At 42.7% G+C, this 19,288-nt stretch overlaps 1 protein-coding gene across 1 annotated transcript in view; it reads left to right on the forward strand.

The window, feature by feature from the left end:
• The window catches only part of Fbxl17 (F-box and leucine rich repeat protein 17), a 472,330-nt gene extending 453,591 nt beyond the window's left edge, over nucleotides 1-18,739 (forward strand). The window contains exon 9 of the mRNA XM_075952216.1: nucleotides 16,027-18,739. Within this exon, the coding sequence (XP_075808331.1) occupies nucleotides 16,027-16,167 (141 nt within the window). The 3' untranslated portion in view covers nucleotides 16,168-18,739. The remainder of the gene's footprint in view (nucleotides 1-16,026) is intronic.
• The last annotated feature ends 549 nt before the right edge of the window (nucleotides 18,740-19,288 follow it).

Genomic DNA, 19,288 nt, shown 5'->3' on the forward strand with positions numbered 1-19,288 from the left:
GCCCAAGTTAATTCAGGAAAATTTGACCACTGAACTGCTTTTCTCAGAAGGCAATTATGGGACAAGAAGGCCTCAACAACCAAAATATTTCTGTGGGAAAAAAAATGGGGTTTTTAGTAGCTTGTTTAGGAATTGTGAACAGGAAAGCCCTATGGGGAAAATAATAGACGGTTCTGTAACTAATACATAGAACTAACTGGAAAAATCAGTTTAAGGGAAAAATAATTTGTGGGGCACTGTGTCCAGGACTGTTTTGGTAGCAATTCAGCCATGAAACAAAGTTGAGTACCTGCCGGGCTCTCCTTATCCCCCTACGTATGCACAGCTGGTTTCAGATCGCCCTGAGCCAAAATTTAAAATTAATGCCTTGCTGAAAAAAGAAATACATTGAAAAAATTTGCTTTCTGTTCTACGAAGGCAGAAGTGGTCTGACTGACCTACTCTGTGTAACCTGTCTTGAGACACCTGTCACTGCACAGCCCACCTTGTATGCCAAAAAAAAGGGGCGAGAGGAGGTGGTGGGAGGTAGAGGTGGCAGGGGCTCCAAGCTCTGGGTAGAAGTCTTTGCTTGAAACATCAGCATCTTCCTTTTGCTGATGAAACAGTTCCGCAGGTGATTTTCGCATAGCAGCACTTTAAAACACATTTTACAGCCCCCTCCTGATCATCCCTGGTAATGGAACAGGGAGAAGCCTTTGGCTCAGCCTCATTCTAGTCAAGTGTTCCCATCTCCATTCCTTCCCATCCTGTTTACCCCCGCTGCCGAATGTCACTGATACTCCTGTCCCGAGCTCAGCCATTAAATCAGAAAACACTGGTGGACCTCCTTGGACCAGGCAGCACTGGTCAGCACCGCGCCATACTGCTAGCTTTTCACTTCTGTCATTTTGCCACCTCTAGGACCTTTCAGAACTTAATCTCGGGCCTCGGACTCACCTAGAGTGACCTGAAACACAATAATAACTTGTGCCCCAGAGGGTCATACAAGAGTAATTGAAATGAGAGTGAACCACTGAGCACAAGTCAGGTTCACTATAAACAAGAAATAAAAATTAGCTTTGGTTATCATTAGTATAACTATTGTTCTTATTTTTGTGTGCATTCCTACTTTGAAATCTTTTATATGACAGAGTCATCATGTGCCCTAGCAGGATCATAATTTCTAGCTCTGAATACAAATGCACATGCTAAGGGTTGTTTTTTGTTTATTTGTTTGTTTTTGTTTTGCTTTGTTTTGTTTTTTTCAGGACAGGGTTGCTCTGTGTAGCCCTTGGATGTTCTGGAACTCACTGTGTAGACCAGTCTGTCCTCAAACTCTAGAACTAGAGATTCTCCTGCCTCTGCCTCCCAAATGCTGGGACTAAAGCTCAGTGTCACCACTACCCAGCTACATGCTAAGATCTGAAAAACAAAAAACAGTCTCCTGAGACACATGCAGCAATATTTCAAAATAATAGAATGTGTTTTCAGTCGTCAGGATTCTGTTTCATTAAAAGGAAAGAGAGGAAGGCAAAACCTTGAGGACCACTTGGTTTTATATTTGTTTGACTCTGTTTTGAGCAGGGTAAAGACCTGCCAATCAAAAGCCAGTCAGGATCCAGATAAGACTAGGGTTTGCTTCTGGAGAAGATCGACTTCTGGTAGGATCTTGTAAGATGTCAGTGCTGCAAATAGCTGCTTGTTAGGGATTTGATGTAAATGAAAACGTTAGCTTATTTTCCACAAACTGAAGGAGCGTCTGCAGCCCCACCCCACCCCCAAATACTGTAGAGTCAGTAGCCCTATGCCATGTTTGCCTGAAGGCGCCCCCCCCCCCCAGCATCATTGCTTCACAGTCAGTATTCACCTTGGGGCTTCGAATTGGCTTCAGTAATACTATGAAAGAATGAGGCTGGATAGCATTGTGATTTTTATGTTTAGCTGTAGAAGGGGTAATGGCAGCTCACTAACCCTTGACCAAGCACCAACAGGGCTGGTTTCACCAGCCTGTGAGACTGAGGGCTCTCTACAATTGGAAAGGAAAACTGAGGTCCCAACACTCAGTGACAAGCTGTCTGCTCCTGCCCTGCTTACCTTCTGAGAATCGTGTTTCTTTTGTTCTTAAGGTTTTCAGAGAGCAGAGCCTTTGTCCTTCAATTCTGTCATGTATGTTAGTCATCAATAAATGTACTGCAGTCACTGTGGTAGGAGAAAACGTAAAGAAGTCGTCCCTCGGCCCCTGGGGCCTGAGAAAGAATGGCAAGTTGAATCTTGTGAACTAGATTATTGTGCAACTTGTTGTCCACTCATTTAAGAGAACATCCGAGTGATTCTCCTGAATCAAAACTCTTACATTGGTCCAGCATCAGCCCTGCTGCCGCCATCTGGTACCCCTCACCCCCAGCACCCTCCTCACCTTCCCCATTCTCTTCCTTGTGTTCTGGCACCCTAGTGTTAAACCTCCTGAAAGGGTTGTCTAGGATCAGTTCTCCTGGCTCTCTCCTTGCTCCTTTCTTTCCAGTTTCACCCTCACTGTGGCTCCGATGTGATGCTTCAAACAGCGTCCACCTCCCTGTCTCCAGCTTTGTCGTCTCCTGGCAACTGTCAAATGATTGCAAATCCCAATCCGGGAGGTGCTCTTCGGTCTTCCCCATCACCACTGCTGACTTTCCCATCTCCCACCACCCGCCTGTCCCCCAGTGTCTCTATTCCCTGGATTACAGGAAGGGACTGCCCTCATATGAAGTGAGCAAATCTTAGCTCTCACTTGCTGAGGTGGAGGCATTGACCCTTCTCATCCTCATTACACAGAAAGTTCTTGTTCTTTAAAACAGGACCTACACCGGCATCAGGCCCACATTACTCATTAAACAAATATGTATTAGAGGCTGGGTGGCTGTGTGGATTGCCTTCTGTTTATCATATGTAGTCTCTTCATCCATAGCAGCCTTTTGTTGCTGTCTTTATTCAAAGTCTCCAAGACTTACCGTATGAAATTACTATATAGCTAAAAGCAAGTTCAACAACATTTAGAACCCACTGCCTCTTAACCATTTGATAGATGGGGGGAAAAAAAGGTACCTAGACTGAAGGAAATAACCAAATAAAAAAGATGCTGAGTTAGGTTTAATACCCATTTCTTGTAGGTAGAGGATTCTGGGAGTGGCCAGTGGGACAGCCAGCCAGAGTTTGGACACCTACTGTGTTGTTGCACTTGAACTCCTTGCTAGTCCAGCCCTGGAATGCTCTGGTTTCTGTGCAGTTCTGCTTCTCAAAACCATACCCAAACAAAGAAAAAAAAACACTTATTTTCAGATTTTTAAAAATAATTTATTTAACTTTATTTTATATGCATTGGTATGAGGGTGTCAGATCCCCTGGAATCAGAGTTACAGGTAGTTGTAAACTGCCATGTGGGTACTGGGAATTGAACCCCGGTCCTCTGCAAAAGCAGCCAGTGCCCTTAGCCCCTGAGCCATCTCTTCAGCCCCCAGATTCTGGATGAATATGATCAGAATATATTTTTGCGATAATCAGTTGTTTGGGGAAGCAGGTCAGACCTCTCAATCTCACGTGGCAGAAAGTACATTTAGGAAGCTAGCTTTTCCTCAGGTGCTTGCTTGGTGATCACCAGGTCCTGAGCCTTTGCATATGACAGTAAAACCTAAAAACTGAGAAGCATAAGAAATGAAAACCATTAGGCGCAAAAGGAAACTTTTTTTTTTTTTTTTTGGTGCAGAGAGTTTTCTCCCTCAATTATGTTTTCAACTTAGCTCTAAGAGTTCAATTTAGAAACACCCAGATGTGTTCCATAAATACATTGTGCTTGCCACTATGACTACCTTCATTATCCTATTAGGGCCCAGGTTTTCACATCGCTGTTCTTTTGCTGAAGCATTGGGGGCACCACAGATGACTCCTCTAGGTGACTCAAGCTCTCCCCGTGTCCTGCGTCCATGTTTTGGTTTTTCATGTGTACTGCCCTTGCAAATGCGTAGCCCGGAGCATTGATCAAGCCCATGATCACTCCTGGAAGACTGGCTCGAAAGCTTGCTCTCAGCTTGAAACATCCTTCACGGTGGAAGATTGCTTGGTGAGACCAGGGATGAAAATGTCACTAACTTTTTCTCTGACAGTCAGGTTATTGGACTTCCTGTCACACTAATCTCTAATTAGAGGCTTCAGGTCTGCAAGCCCCAATTCTCACTTAACACTGCAGGCGTTTCTGTGATCCCCGTCTCCCAGGTTCTTCACTGCTTTCTCCCTGTGCTAATTCAAGTGAATAGAAGCAGCGCTAGTGTTAACAGGCGCCTGCATTTCAGGAGAGAGACAGCATGAAGCCAGGCCCGTGGTGCTATTGACAGCGAGCATAGCACGTCCAATCATTGCCGATTCTGAAATGGAATGGCTGCATTTGACAAAGCTGACTGAATTTACAAGGCTGCCCCTCTCAGGGTCTCTGCATTCTCTGCGTCTGTCTCTTCCTATGCTCTGGGATTTTTAGATGAGGATTTTGTTTGTCGTCACTCAGGAATTCTGTGCTTGTGTTCTCTCTTTCTCTCACTCTGTCCCCTGCTCCTTCTTCTCCCATGCCTGCCCTGCCTGCCCTCTTCCCAGCCCCTCTCCTTCCTGCACGGGCATTTCACAGTCTTAAGATACCAAGGAACCAAGTTCTGTCTTTAAAGAGCTCACCCACGAGTGGAGCTTTGTGTCGGAAACATACTGCATTATGTGTGCTCCGTGACCAGCTGACCCCGCAATTAGCAAGCAGCATTTAAGATGCCAATGAGATATGCAGGTTTCCTCTTTTAAAGGTACTGCACAGTCTTTGGTGGCTTCTCTCGCACCCTGAAAAGCTCCTTGCAGAAGCACTAAGTCCATATGAGAACTGCATTTCCGGGCCCTTTGTTCTCCATCAGCTGCTGGGAAAGTCAGTGGTGACCAGTTAGAGGCCTGATGCCAGGCATGAAAAGAGACACCCATGCGTATTTAACCTTTTATGCAGCACAGCAATGAATATTTTAAAAAGATGACTATAGCCTCCAAGTCCCCTTCTCCAGCTCCCGTAGTCTGTGCAGTGGGGAGGGCGTCACAGAAGGGGTGGGTACTTGTTGCTTTTACTTCTTGCTCTCAGGTGCCAGTGGTAGGAATCAGCTGTTCCCTCCACCTGTGCTGTGCATCTGACTCTCTTGAGAGCCTCCAAAGACTGATCCCTTACAAAGACTGATACGGTTGCCTGGGAGATGGCCTGGCACCAGGGTTTTAAAGAGATCCCCTGCTCATTCTGATAATCAGTTGGGATGACAGCCACTATGTTCTTGTCTGTACCTGATGACAGACACAGTTTAATTGACAGTTTAATTGATTCCACATCAGGAAGCATGTATCATATGTTTGTTATGTATGCATCACTGTGGGGCTCCTGACTGAAGCCTTGGAAGGACGAGAAAGGGAAAGCTGCTTACGTAACAGTTGGAACAGGACTCTGAGACTCACCTTGATGTTTAACAAAAGAGATACAGGTGGTATTGAATTCCTGGTTTCCAGTTCTGCCCTTAGGGAAAGCACAGTAAAATGTGACATCACTAAACCGGCGATATGAAGAATCCTGGTAAAAGGAGAGAGACATGGATTCATTAAGAAATCTTTAATTCCACAGAGAAGTGATGCACATTGTTAGCTATGGCAGGTTCTGGACAGTCAGTCCTTCAGCTGGTGTTTCACTCTCTGCGAAGGGCTTGTGATGAAGCTTCATGGTGGATCACTTGCGGGATGACTGGTGTGTCCTGGCTCAACCACCAGCACCAAGGGGGGAAACAGTATCTTGTTGTCCTGCATAAATGGTCATAAACTGGGCCATCATATCACATGCAGATTTTGAGTGACACTTAACTTCCTGTAACTGTCCACCACTTTCAGAGCCTGTGGGAAGTAGCTGAAAGAGCACCAGAGTAAGCATAGAGAGACGTTTTCCGGCACCCAGTGACTACCATGGATGTCCAGTATAGTTTCCCAGAGATCCAGTTAACAGAAGTAGACTCCAGGGTCAGTTGCCCCAGAGACAACACTCTGCCTCTGGGCTGCCTGCAGTTAGCCCCCAGGGCTGCTAGCATTGAGTGACATTGCCCAGGGAGTCTGTGAGCAGTGACAGACCAGTGTCAGAACTGGAGTCCTGAATTAGGAGGCAAGCCCTGACTGAGTGTGCTGTGTGCGCTGTGAGCGCTTCCCACCTGCACGGGGGGACCATTTTCTTCACCAGGGGTGTACTAGTTTACAAAGTAGAGGCTGGCTACAGAACAAGCTTCCCTTCTTATCTGCACACTATGTATACATTTAATTTATGTAGCACACGGACAGACACTGTTTTTGAAAGTCCCGCACACACCCTGTGTTTGGGAGGCATTTCCCAACACGCTGGAGCACCTGCTCTGGACTTCCCTCTGTGACAGCTTGCATATCTCCTCTCAGCTTTTGCTACTGCTGCAGTCATTACCTGTATTCCTGCTGTGTTATAAGCTCCAAGGCAGCACATCCTGTATCCATCTTGCTGACCAGTCTCTCTGTAGAACATGAGGAAACATTTCTCTGCGAAGAAGGTGGGAGAGAAAGCCGTTCTGGTTTTGGGGTGCCGGACCCAAGCTGGCTTTGTCAGGAGGGACCTCATTATAGCCCTGAGCTTCACCCTGTTTTAACCACACCTCGTTGTCTCTTGCACGCACAGCTCCATTGTAGTCCCTGCAGGCCAGTGGCATCTATTATTTGTCAGAACATCCCTATGGAAGAGATTGTCAGGTGCTTGGAAATGTATTTATATCCCAACTGGAATCTTTGTTTTCAATGCTAGAAAGTCTTACAGGGCAGACGAGCATCGGACTCACGCTTCATGTTCAGCAGTGTTAGTCAGGTGCCACAGCACTATGTGTTAAGATCCTGAGGTCACTCTAACTGGCTCGCTCTGTGCACTACTAATTTCGACTGTACCACATGGCATCCTCTCGTGACATGTTTGCATGCAGACAACTGGAAAGTAGTCGATGTTCATCATATGGCTCTCTTCCCACCCACGAGGTTGCTTCCTCTCCAGCACCACCAGGTACCTTTTTTGTAGAGACTCCATCCCAGGAGTTCAGTGATTTTGCACTCATGATGGTGGTAGAGAGATTGTTGCCGGGTACAAGACTATCTAGAACAGGGATATACCTCTGTTATACCTTACTGCTCATTACAGTTAAAAGATTAACACAAATTTTAAAATATTTTGCCAAGGTAGACAGTAAGGATCTGACTTCTGTCTTATCCCAGCGCATGAAATCTAATCTGCAGGAAGTATTGGGAGCAGTTGTTAAGATTCTGTAATTTCTATTAACCTGGGGCTGTACTCTCTGCTGCCTGTCACACTGCAGTGACAGGGAACCAACAACAACAACCAAAGAAAACCACTCTATTCATTATCCCATGGAGGAGCGAAGCCATATCAGTTCCAAGGCATCCCCCTCCCCCCAAAAGAAAAGGTACAGATGGCATTATTTTTTCTCTCTAACGCCAAATAACTGACATCAGAAGAGACCTTAAGTGTCTTGAAATTTTCAGACTTTCCATGAGGCCTTCTTGAGTTAACCATCTTAAGTAAGCCACTAAGGCTGCAATCATCAAATCTTCTAAGATGTAGGGTTTGTAAAGTATTGGAAACCTGTTTTCATCCAAGATTCTTAACCTGTCTCTTGTTGCTTTGTGTGTAACTGATATTGAAAGAGGGCTGCCATCTGTCAACCCAAAGTACAGTTTAGTCATTTCATAGAGCTGCCTGAAAGCCTTGTAAGGGCAACAATCTCTCTACCACTATTATGAGTGCAAAATCACTAAACTCTTGGAAGCGTGCTTCTGCAAAGAAGTACCAGGTGGTGTTGGAGAAAAACAATAAAATCCAAGAGTCAGGATGAGGAGGAATGTAAGCAGAGATTGCACTTTCGTTCCCAGCTGCCCAGACCTGAATAATCACACAGAGACTATATTCATTTTAACACTGTGATGAACAAAGAAACTGCTTTGGCCTGTTGAAGGGACAGAACTTAGGTAGTGGGGAGGACTAAACTGAATGCTGGGAGAAAGAAGGGCAGAGTGAGAGAAGCCATGGATCCTCTGCCTGAGACAGATGCTGGGAATATTTCCGGGTAAGCAACTGCCATGTGGCGATACGCAGGTTGATGGAGATGGGTTAAATTAATATAAGCATTAGCCAATGAGAAGCTAGAGCTAATAGGCCAAGCAGTGATTTAATTAATACAGTTTCTGTGTGATTATTTCAGGTCTAAGCTAGTTGAACAGCTGGGAACGAACAAGCACCATCCTCCAACAACACTGTTTGGCCAATAGCTTAGGCATATTCCTAGCTAGCTCTTACATCTTAAATTAACCTATTTCTATTAATCTATAAATCACCATGAGGGTATGGCCTACCAGTAAGTTTCCCACATCTTTTTCCCTCAGCAGCTACATGGCATCTCCCTGACTCTACCTTCTTTCTCCTTGCATTCAGTTTAATTTTCCCTGCCTAGCTCTGTTCTGCCCTGCCATAGGCCCAAGTAGCTTCTTTATTAGCCAACGGTAATAAAATATACTCACAACATATAGAGGGGAAATATACATCATCTCCCCTTTTCTGTCTAAATAAAATCGAAGGTTTTAACTTTAGTATAGTAAAATTATATATAACAAAACAGGTATCAAGCAAGAATTACACTTATATTATTTAGTTTATTTGTATCTGGAAAGTTTCATATCTAATTTATCTTTTATCATAACTAAAGAAAACTGTAACTGTTTATCTTCAACTCCATCAAAGACTTCAGAAGGATAAAATATTGCAGGAAATACATTGTAAGCAACTTTCAAAGTTCTAGACTCTCACTGCCTGGACAGTCACCCAAAGTTCTTCTGTAACATTGTAGGCACCCACCAACCTGCAGGCTCATAGTATCCAGCATCCATCAGACTTTTCCATGAAGCAGGAAATGTGAAAGTCTGTTTTATCTGTGTTAGCAGTTTGTCAGTCACTTTATTCTGTGTCCTGCAGATTGTCTGGCAGTTTCTTCTGTGAAGCAGGACCCTGCAGGATCATTCCACCCTTTGGAAAGTTCAGCAGTCACTTTTCTGTGGACCCTGCATGTCCAGTTTGTACAGCATACCATCAAACAGTCCAGGCAAGATCAGTTTCTTGCCCAAATGGCTAATCGTGTCACATTTAAGCAAATTTCATAATGAGTTTCTTCAATGCCCATTAACCTCTTGAAGTAGATTGGTGTTGCCCAAAGCAGGCATGTCTCATTTTTGAGAAAAGTCTTAAGTTTTTAAAACATTTTAAATGCCACTTTATGTCAGTCTTTGAAAGGTTTGAAGAATACCTATCCATCTGAAATATATCTCTATCTAGAAAACCTAACATAACTAAAAGTTTGATTATTATAGATGACTTTCCATTCATCTGTATTTCTTAATTATTATATTTTTAAACTAGCTGCATAAACTCAATACCTTAAACAAGAGCAGAAATAATGTACAAAGTGAAACCAAAATCAACCTTAAACTTGTACCAGTAGACCAGGATTCATAACAATGCAAAGTATTCATCTCTATATTATATTCTCCTTATTATCTTTTTTTAAAAATTGACTGTGACCATTTATACCTAATCCCTTTTAAATGAAAACAAACATTTATAAACAATTATATGGGGAATTTGGGTGTATTTTTCTCTAAACTGCTTCCTGCTGTTTTTTGGGTGGAGTATTTTTAGGGTTCATGGAGACCTTTCAGGGGGTCTTGTTCCATCAAACCACGTAAGCCTGAAAGGAATCCACAGGTTCTCATCTTCTGTGGAAACAAAAGCAGAACCTCTTTTCCAGAGCTACATATCCTTAGACTCAAATTTTGAAGTCAAGACACCTTTATGTTGGTTTAACCTAGCAGCTCCCACAATCAAATGTCTCCCTTCATTTAACTCATTAGCAATCAAAAAGTTCAAAGAAAGCCCAATAACATATATAATCTAGACTCTTATTGTATTTTCCATCTTTACATGTTTTTTTTTACTCTATTACTTTTTTAACATTTATTTTAAGGAGGTATGTTTACCACTTCTGCAAGCCATGCTCACTGCCCCAGCTCCAGGGACATAGCGGGTCTCTGTCACCATTAAGCAACTTGTAGCGCTCTGCTCAAAAACCTTAAGTGCTCTGTAGAAGGATCTCCTGAAAGAGCCAGAGCTATTCATGCCCTTAGTCTCTGCTTGTGGTCCACAAACGCAGCCTATCTGGAAAAAAAATGCAGCTACAAGAAGCTGCACTTGACTCCCATTTTTGTAAGTCTAGAAGCCCTCTTTTCTTTCTTAAACTTTCTTTTAGGTCTTATGTTGATCCATGCTCCAGACAGTGGGCGCCATTGGTAAGCTGAGACTGCACTTTTGTTTTTGGCTGCCCAGACCCAAATAATTACACAGAAACTATATTAATTACAATACTGTTTGGCCAATAGCTTAGGTGTATTCCTAGCTAGCTCTTACATCTTTAATTAACCCATTTCTATTAACCTGTGTATCACCACGAGGCCATGGCCTACTGGTAAGGTTCCAGTGTCTTTCTCTTTGGGCAGCTACATGGCATTTCCCTGACTCTGTCTTCTTTCTTCCTACATTCAATTGAGTTTTCCCTGCCTAGTTTTATTCTGCCTTGCCATAGGCCAAAACAGCTTCTTTATTAACCAGTGGTAATAAATACATTCACGGCATACAGAGGGTAATCTCACATCCCAGGAACTTCAGTAGTTAAAGGACTTGGGACGGAGGTCAGATGGAGACTTTAGAAAGTCTGGTGAAGACGTAACTTTGACTAGGCACAGTACTGGCATGTTCCCTTTTTGTGTACACAGAACAAATTCTCCTAATAACTCCTGTATTCACCAAGCCAACACATATGCATCGAGTGTGTACTGCATAGTAGGCGTGTGTCCCAGGCCCCAAACAAAACATGACTGCTACCCTGTAGAACCTGCATCTTAGTTGGCTGAGAACAGCAGACAGTGTGTTTTGAGTGGAAAACAGAGTTGAAGGAACTACTGCTTGTTGTCAAGGAACTTACAGTCTGGGTAAAAAGTAAAACATGCTATTATCACTATCTCAAACTAGACTAGAACTTTCTCCATTAAAGAGATAAGCACTTTGGGCTGGAAAGGTAGATGCTTCGGTGAAGATAAGAACTAGTTCTGCAATCATGGAGACATGAGTTCAGATCACCAGCATCCAGGGCTCCACGTGTCTGTAACCCTAGTGTTGGGTGATGGAGATGATACTCATTGGACAGCCAGCTAGCCAACGTGGCAAGTTCCTGTTCTACAAGAACCCCTGTGTCAAGGGAATAAGGCAGGGAATGATGGTGGAAAGCATCCACTGTCCCCTCTGACCTCCACATGAGGCCACTCAGGCACATGTATTTGCACTGTCACATGCATGTACCACACACATGAAAAAAATCGTCAAAAAGTTTAAAGAACAAATCACTTAGAGTAGTTTCTTCTTGTTGACCTAATGTGTTCCAGTTGCTGGTTTCTTGTCTCCAACAAGCATTTTCTGTGGTAATGAGGAAAGCAGGACCACTCGATGCTTGTGGCTTCTTTGGCATATCTATGAGATCTTAATTTTTTGGAATAGTTGAATTCTAGCCTAGGTTTGTACTTAGCAGGAACTTCCTGTTGATGGTGTTGACGAGGATGTGATAAGAAGGGAAGGCACTGGAGGGCAGTGCACACTGGATCTCTGGACTCTGAGGTTCTCTCCTCACCCCGCTGTAGCAGCAACAGCAGCAGCAATATACTGAAACTATGGTATGATTTACCTTAATTAGCATAGCAAATTGCCTCACATTTTCAAAAAGTGCTAATAGATGTTAACTCAAAATAGATTAAAATACCAGACAAATTGTACTACTTTAAAACGAGTTATAATAATCTTGAAGATGTAGATCATGGTTATGCTGTCTTTGGAGCGAATGACAAAATCCAATCTTTCTTGTATACTTTTTAAAAACCTGGGGCATATGCTTTTTTTCCTTTCAATCACAGTAATTTTTTCAAATAACACTTCTGAGTTTTTCTTTAGGAAGACACTTCATTTTCCAAATCTCATGTGAAGTAAATTAGTTACCATTGAAGGAAAGATGTTATGAGGGATTATGTTTAAAACACCTTTATTCCCCCATTTATATTACATACATTTTATAGGTTAGAGAGTGTTCCTTCACCCTAGCAAGTGGAATGGCACATGACAAAGTTTCTGCAGGCTTGTGTATGTCAGCGTAAGACTCAAGATGGCTTGGTTCCCCTGGTGTCTTACACCAGGCTCAAGCCCCTCTTCGGCACGTTTAGAGTCTACAAGAGGAAGGAAGCATCACATGTACTTCTGAGGAGCCAGTGAACATAACGGCATATAAAATCTACCATTAGCGCTACCCGGAGACATTATAAGTGAAAATAGAGCACACGCTGCACTCACCCCGCGTAACATTTCCCCAGCCAAGGTCTGAAATGGTTTGTTTGTGTTCTCTTCTGCGTTCTCTGGAATTTACAGTGCACAGTTAGCAGAAGGGTTGCTTAGAAGACGCACGTTACCTACTGAGGCCCGCCATTGTTCGTTCCATCGCAGCTGCACAGAGCCGACCTGTTCTTAATATCCTACGAAAGCCAGAGAATTCCCATGACAGCGTCTCTATTCTTAAATACAGGCTTACCTTACTTCATGAAAAAGAAATAGATAAATTAAATTCCGTTGAATCAAAGGAAGTGATATTAGGGGAGCTGATGAAATAAATTAACCCTCCCTTGAAAGGGTTTGCTAATGTGAAAAATTCCTACCTTAATTTATACACTTTATAAATCTGTGTCTCTGGGTATCGAGTTTGCTTAAGGTGAATTACATTCCTCTCTCTGGAGAAGCTATACACTGGTATTTTTTTCTTTTTAAAATTGATTCTCCAAAGAAATTACCTGTCAGCGGTATACACAAAACTGCCCTGCCGTGTGTAGATTGGGAAGGAGGTGCAGTGTGCTCTGCCCCCCCCCTTCTGCCTGCTTTAGTGAGTAGTCTTCCTGCTAAGTGCCTGGATGCTTGCAGTTGCTCTCCTTTCCCAACATTCTCTCTGACTGTGGCTCCTGCGCTCTCTCACAGAAGCCACTTTCATCCCAGTGTGTTAGGAACACAGTCCCCTGACGCAGAGATCCTAAACCCGCAAGTGTATTAGGAACACACACAGTCCCCTGATGCAGAGATCCTAAACCCACAAGTGTGTTAGGAACACAGTCCCCTGATGCAGAGATCCTAAACCTGCGAGTCTTGTAGATCAGGCCTTCTCAAACCCTGGCCACGCACATCCCTGTTCATCATACGGAACGTTACATTACCCCAGCATATCTGCTAGTAAAATAGGTCTACAAATCAAACATTTGCTGATCAAAGATCACAGAGAAATTCATTTAAAAATAATACTTTGGCATACAAACAATCATACCACTTTTTAAAAGATGAAAGCAAGTTTATCCCTGCTGAGGTGGGTGTACTTGTTAGAAGAATCCAGTCTTGGCTGAGTATTAGCTACTGTGGATCATAGAGCATCTTCAGTGCTTTTCAGACTGACTGAGACTTAGACTTTACAATTGTCTGTGCCAGAAACATAAATACATATTCATAGTTCAAAATGGCAGAGGTATATCCAGAGCCATCTTAGAAATTATTAGAGATTGTCCTGTCCCACACACAAAATTTAATGAAAATTTTAAATGAAACTCAGGTAACAATTCTTAAAAATCAAACATTCTAACAATGCACAATCCAAATTTGACACTTACATGGTGGTAGAAAAAATAGACAAAAGTCTTTGCTTTTAGTAATTAAACCATTCTGTAGCTTTAAGAGCAGAAACCTTGTATGTGCAGTACAAACACTGCAGCTCCTAGCTGCATGACCATGAGACCACGTGTTTCAGGAGGCCTTCCTCGCTGGAGCTGTGTCGCGTGGCATACACAGTGCAAAGTCCATGTGCTGTGGGTTCAGAACCAAGGGCCTCCGGGAACTCACACTACACAGCATGGACAAGCACTGCCAGAAGCATCTCTGATTGAAATAGCATTTAATTTTAAATCAGTGTTCAGCCCTTGCATGCTCAGAAACCACCTGCCGCCAAACTTTAAAACCTTCACATTTATCTATACAACTTGTGGAGGTCACAATCCACAATTCAAGAAGCTGGGCTGCCCACTCCTGAAATCATCAAGTAGAACAGTCGTCCTGCCTGGGAAGTATGCCCTAAAGATTGCCCTTGCTGTGACTGTTTTCTTGAGAGCATTGTGACCACCCTTATGAAGGTTTACTTCAGATACATCTAGAAGTGGAATGATTCTGATTAGCACTGTGAGGATAGGGTTATCTCATACACATCCCTAGTTAACTCCTGCTTCAGTAACTCTCCATCGATTACCTGCTGCACTAACTGGCACTGCCGTTCAGGGGGCTCCTTGCGTCAGTCGTGGTACTAGGCATAAGATGACATCTAAGCCCCACAACAGGTCTACAGTGTAAGTCCCTTCACCTTGTTTTCATAGCTGAGCAATCCAGAGAGAGGGAGAGAGAGGGAGAGGGAGAGGGAGAGGGAGAGAGAGAGAGAGAGAGAGAGAGAGAGAGAGAGAGAGAGGATTTGAACAAGCACGTCATAACTAGAGAAATGTCCTGACAGCAGGGCATGGATGGAGGTCCGTATCTAAAAATCTCAGCTCTTGGAAGATTTAGCATCTTGTGCTTGATGCCAGCCCGGTTATATAGCAATGACCCTGTCTTAAACCCTCTGATGAAGATTAAGTGTCACCAGCACAAAGTGACCATGGCAGTTCTCAGTATTAAACAAAAATAACACCCTGCCTAAGTTTCAAGTCACCTGTTAGGAAAAGTACAGACAAGAGAATAAGCGAATGATCGGTATACTTCTAAGCTTACTTTCAAGACAAGCAGCTAGGGCTTCTAGGATTGTTCAGGCTTTGGGGATTTTGTTGTTGTTGTTATTGTTTTTCTTGCGGTGGTGATGATTTCCAATAATGAACATCAAGAAAGATGTTCAAAAATGTTTACCACAAATATCTTCATTCCAAATTAACTCCGTATAGCTTACACAGTACAAATTAAATATTGATGTATTCGAAAATGCCCAAGTGTTCTATAAAGATTTTAAATAAAGCTACCTATAAGTTGTGGTTCTTAGGTTAATCATTTATTTATCTAAAGGATGAAGGAAGCTGTCTACTTCTGTGATATGAACTGCAGTCAGCTTAAAAATAATCGACAAATTAATCCCTTCACAGCACAGCAATTGTAAAGGTGTTAGTTTTAATTAGGCCTGTCTGATTGCCTTGTCTAATCAAGAATCACGGTGGCTTCTTTGACGGCTAAGGTCTGTTGGGGCCATCCCTGACCTGCCAGCTATGTGTGTTTTAATTATTGATCCCTCGCATTTCAGCCCTTCTCACAAAGGGACTGGGGTTTGCAATGTCTTAACATTTAAAGGGAAGAAAAACAAACATTTTCCCTTGCCCTTCTATTTGGAATCCTGTGTAGTCACCCTGCCCCTCCCCCACTGTACAGTGTTCATCCTGAAGGGCTCTCCTGTGGGTGAGGAAGTCAAAGGTCCGCCAGCATGCTATCTCCTTGTTTCCTTCCTCTGTGCTCTGGCTTTTTAATGGTCGTTGCTAAGGTCTTGGCAAATCACAGTCATTTAGTCGTTTATGTTTAGCAGGTACATTTGATTTCATGACATCATGTTTAATTAAAAATCCATAGGAGCAGATGTAGTGCTGGGAAATCAGAGGCGTCAGACTAAAGGCAAACATATGTTTCCAGCACACACGTCCTCATGCTGCTAAGCAGAAAGGAAGGGGAGAGCCCAGTTCCTGTTGCATTGCACGCCCATGTGGTGCTGGTGGTCCCTGTGTATGACCGTGGCTCTTCTTTGCTCCCAGGTGAACGAGGTGACGGTTGAGCAGCTGGTGCAGCAGTACCCCCACATCACCTTCAGCACCGTTCTGCAGGACTGCAAGAGGACCTTGGAGAGAGCCTACCAGATGGGCTGGACCCCCAACATGTCTGCCGCTTCCTCCTGAGCAGGGCAGAGCAGTGGGGGGCGGGGCGGGGTAACGGTTTTAACCACCACCTGTCTGTCTGGACCCGTGTTCTCTTTGTGTCTTGTTTGCATACTGCATAGCATAAGTGCACTTGTTATGTCCCCAGGTGAGCTGCCTTGTGTTCCTAAAAATGGAAGATTATGAAAACCATAAAAAACTTTTTTTTTTAATCCAAAAGTTTATTTCTCTAAAAAAAGACTTTGTGAAATCTCAAGTCAAAAAACTGGGTGTATTATTTTGAGCGTCTAAGTTCTGCCACATCTTGGAGATGCTCAGCCAAAGGCTTTCTTTTGTGATAGAATATGCTGTTCACATCCGATTAGACCAGAACAGGAGACACACCTGCAGTTCCACGCTCGTGGACCCTCATGTCTGTGCACGTATGCTCAGTGAATATCTTGATAAGTTATATCCAGACTGAGGGACCTTCCTGGAGGCCATGGGGGGAGCATGCCATTCCCAGTGGTAATGGCTGACTCACTGTGCCCACAGGTGGTCAACTTGCTGTCTTGTGGGTACCTTAGGAACTAGAGAGAATAAATAAAGCCTTTTGTAAATTTGTATATGGAGGCAACAATCCCTGGCCAGCTCACAAAAGTTAATTATTCATTATTCTGTAAATGCTTTTCTGTTGAGTAATAAATATTTTAGATGGTTTTACATTGACACCTTGTTAGCTTTTACTTTGTGGGTAGTTTTTGGCCAGGGTATATTTTAGTGACATTTGGGGCTCATCTTACATTATCCACATTGAAGCCACGAATGTAATTAATGGTGTGCAGTTATTTAAAAAATTTTAGAGATCATTTCATTATTTTGGCAATTTTGGTAATTATGAAAATATATTCTGAGGTGGAGTAGTCACATTGGTAGAAGATTAATGAATGAGATGTAAGTAGACAATCTTCCTATTGAATATTTTCTTTTGCATTGGGATTTAGACCAGGTTTTTGGATATATGCATGTTATAATTTTGAATAGTTCTCACACTACTGCAGAGATCTACTGTTAGCTAATGTATGAGTTAAGGAGAGAGTTAGAAAATCTGTTCATTAAGATTCTGTTTGCACTTGCCAGAAATAAGTGTTTTAGTTTAATTAAATATTCCCAGCATTTAGTTATCTCAGTTGCTATCAGAAAATGAGTATATGTTTTGATTTCACACATCCTTCCAGTTAATCCATTGTAGGGACTCGGGCTCCAGTAACCTCTCCTGTGTCTGGTCTATAATCAGGCAGCAGGGAGCCTCTTCAAGCTAAAGAGTGATTAACTTTCATAGTAGGAGAAGCAAAACCTTGACCTTTGAACTTGCTATTTATTCTCCCCTCATGTGGTCTTTGGTCTTTGACAATTATGATGAGGTCTGACTTTATTTCCTATAAACCCTGATGCTCCTGACGTGATACGAGCCGCAAGAAGCAGAAAGCAGCCTTCCGTCTGAATGCCATTCACATATGTACAACAACTACTTTCCTGTAGAAATGTTGGTTTCCTTCGAGTATGTCAACATGCTTCTGATGTGGCATTTTCCTTTTTTGCTTTAATTCCAATCAGTTAAAAATAAATACTGAGCAAGTATCAGGAATGTTTTTTTTTTCACAGCCAAACAGGTTGCTAGTTTAGTTCGAAAGAAATACAAATTGTTTAAGAAAAAGTTGTTTACCACTAGAAAACTACATTTCTTCTTATACATTGAACTGTATCATTTTATATCCATTTCTCCGCTACTAAAAAATGTTATTTCATAATATTTTAACTGCTTTTTAACCCAAAAGTCATTTATAAGACTATGTGTATAGTAATAGTAGCTTGAACGAATAAACAAAAGTTTAATTTTCATATGTCACATTATATGTTAAGGAGCTACACAAGGACAAAAGAAGGGAAAGTCATCTTTGAAATAGATGGCATGATTTCAGTTCAAAGTTGAGATCATCTTTGGAGTGTTCTGGCGAAGCCGCCGGTGGTTTCAGACGGCAGAATGAATTCTGTAAATGCTGCATTCTTTGAAGCTGAAGCCCAGCACTCTAACACGCTTTAGCTTGGGGTGGGGCTGCACTTATCTCTAAGATGCTGGTAATACAGAGAAGCTGTGCAACAGAACTGGGAAGCTGCTTTGGCTCATTTATAGAACTCTGTAGAAGTATCATATCCAGCCTCAAAGTATTAATCTCATAGAAACAAACAAACAAAAAAAAAAAACAGCCAAGAAAAGCATCACCTCAGTGACCCTGTGGAGGGTGTTGAATGTGCTCTCATTAGACGCTTTGAAATGAGGCTTAAAATACTTTTTCTGGGCGATATAGTTCCTTTTCTGCTTAGCCTGTCATAAATACATGTGAACACATTTAATGCGGGGCTGTTTATCCTCTCCAAATGTCAACAGTATTTTCAGAATAAAGCCTATGAAATTTATTGCTGCCGTGGAAAAGTCTGGTCCTTTGTATTTAATGTCCTTTTGAGTGGATAAAGAAAATTCACCCAGTTTGTAGTTTCTATATTTCTGTGAATCTTTTGACCTTGCAATGGGTTGCAATAAAAGAGAAACGGACTCCATGTCTTTTGTTTTTCCTTCAGACACTAAATGAGCTCCCTGTGGCTGGCTGGGTGGGATGCGCACGGTCATCGGTGCCCTTGGGTGTTTCACTGCGGACTTGCATAGCTTTGGCTAATCCGGAATGATAAGCGTGATTCAGAAACAAGACTCAGGCCTCATAAATGTAAGCAAGTGAATTGTTTAAAATCCCATTTTATACGTGGTTACTCATTTGCTTAGTCATCTATTCATTTTCCCCCAAAGGCAAGTAAATAAATATAATACTTAGTGAGTAGCAGACACGTGCTAGGTACAAGGGATTTAAAGATGAATGAAATTTATTCCCAGCTTCAAGTTGCTCATACTGAATAAAGCAGCAGCCTGCATACCACGCAGTGAATTGGAGTACGGCATAGGTAGTAGCAGAATTCAGAAAGAGCCCGTTGCACTGTAGTCATAGAGGAGTTAGTATGGAGATGTCCAAGTGACTATGTCGAGTGTGTGCTTGGAATAGAGCAGGAGATGCCGTAGGGACTGTCATCAGAGCACGGACCTGTCTAAAGT

This window comes from Microtus pennsylvanicus, chromosome 17 (genome assembly GCF_037038515.1).
Source record: "Microtus pennsylvanicus isolate mMicPen1 chromosome 17, mMicPen1.hap1, whole genome shotgun sequence".
Lineage (NCBI taxonomy): Eukaryota > Metazoa > Chordata > Mammalia > Rodentia > Cricetidae > Microtus > Microtus pennsylvanicus.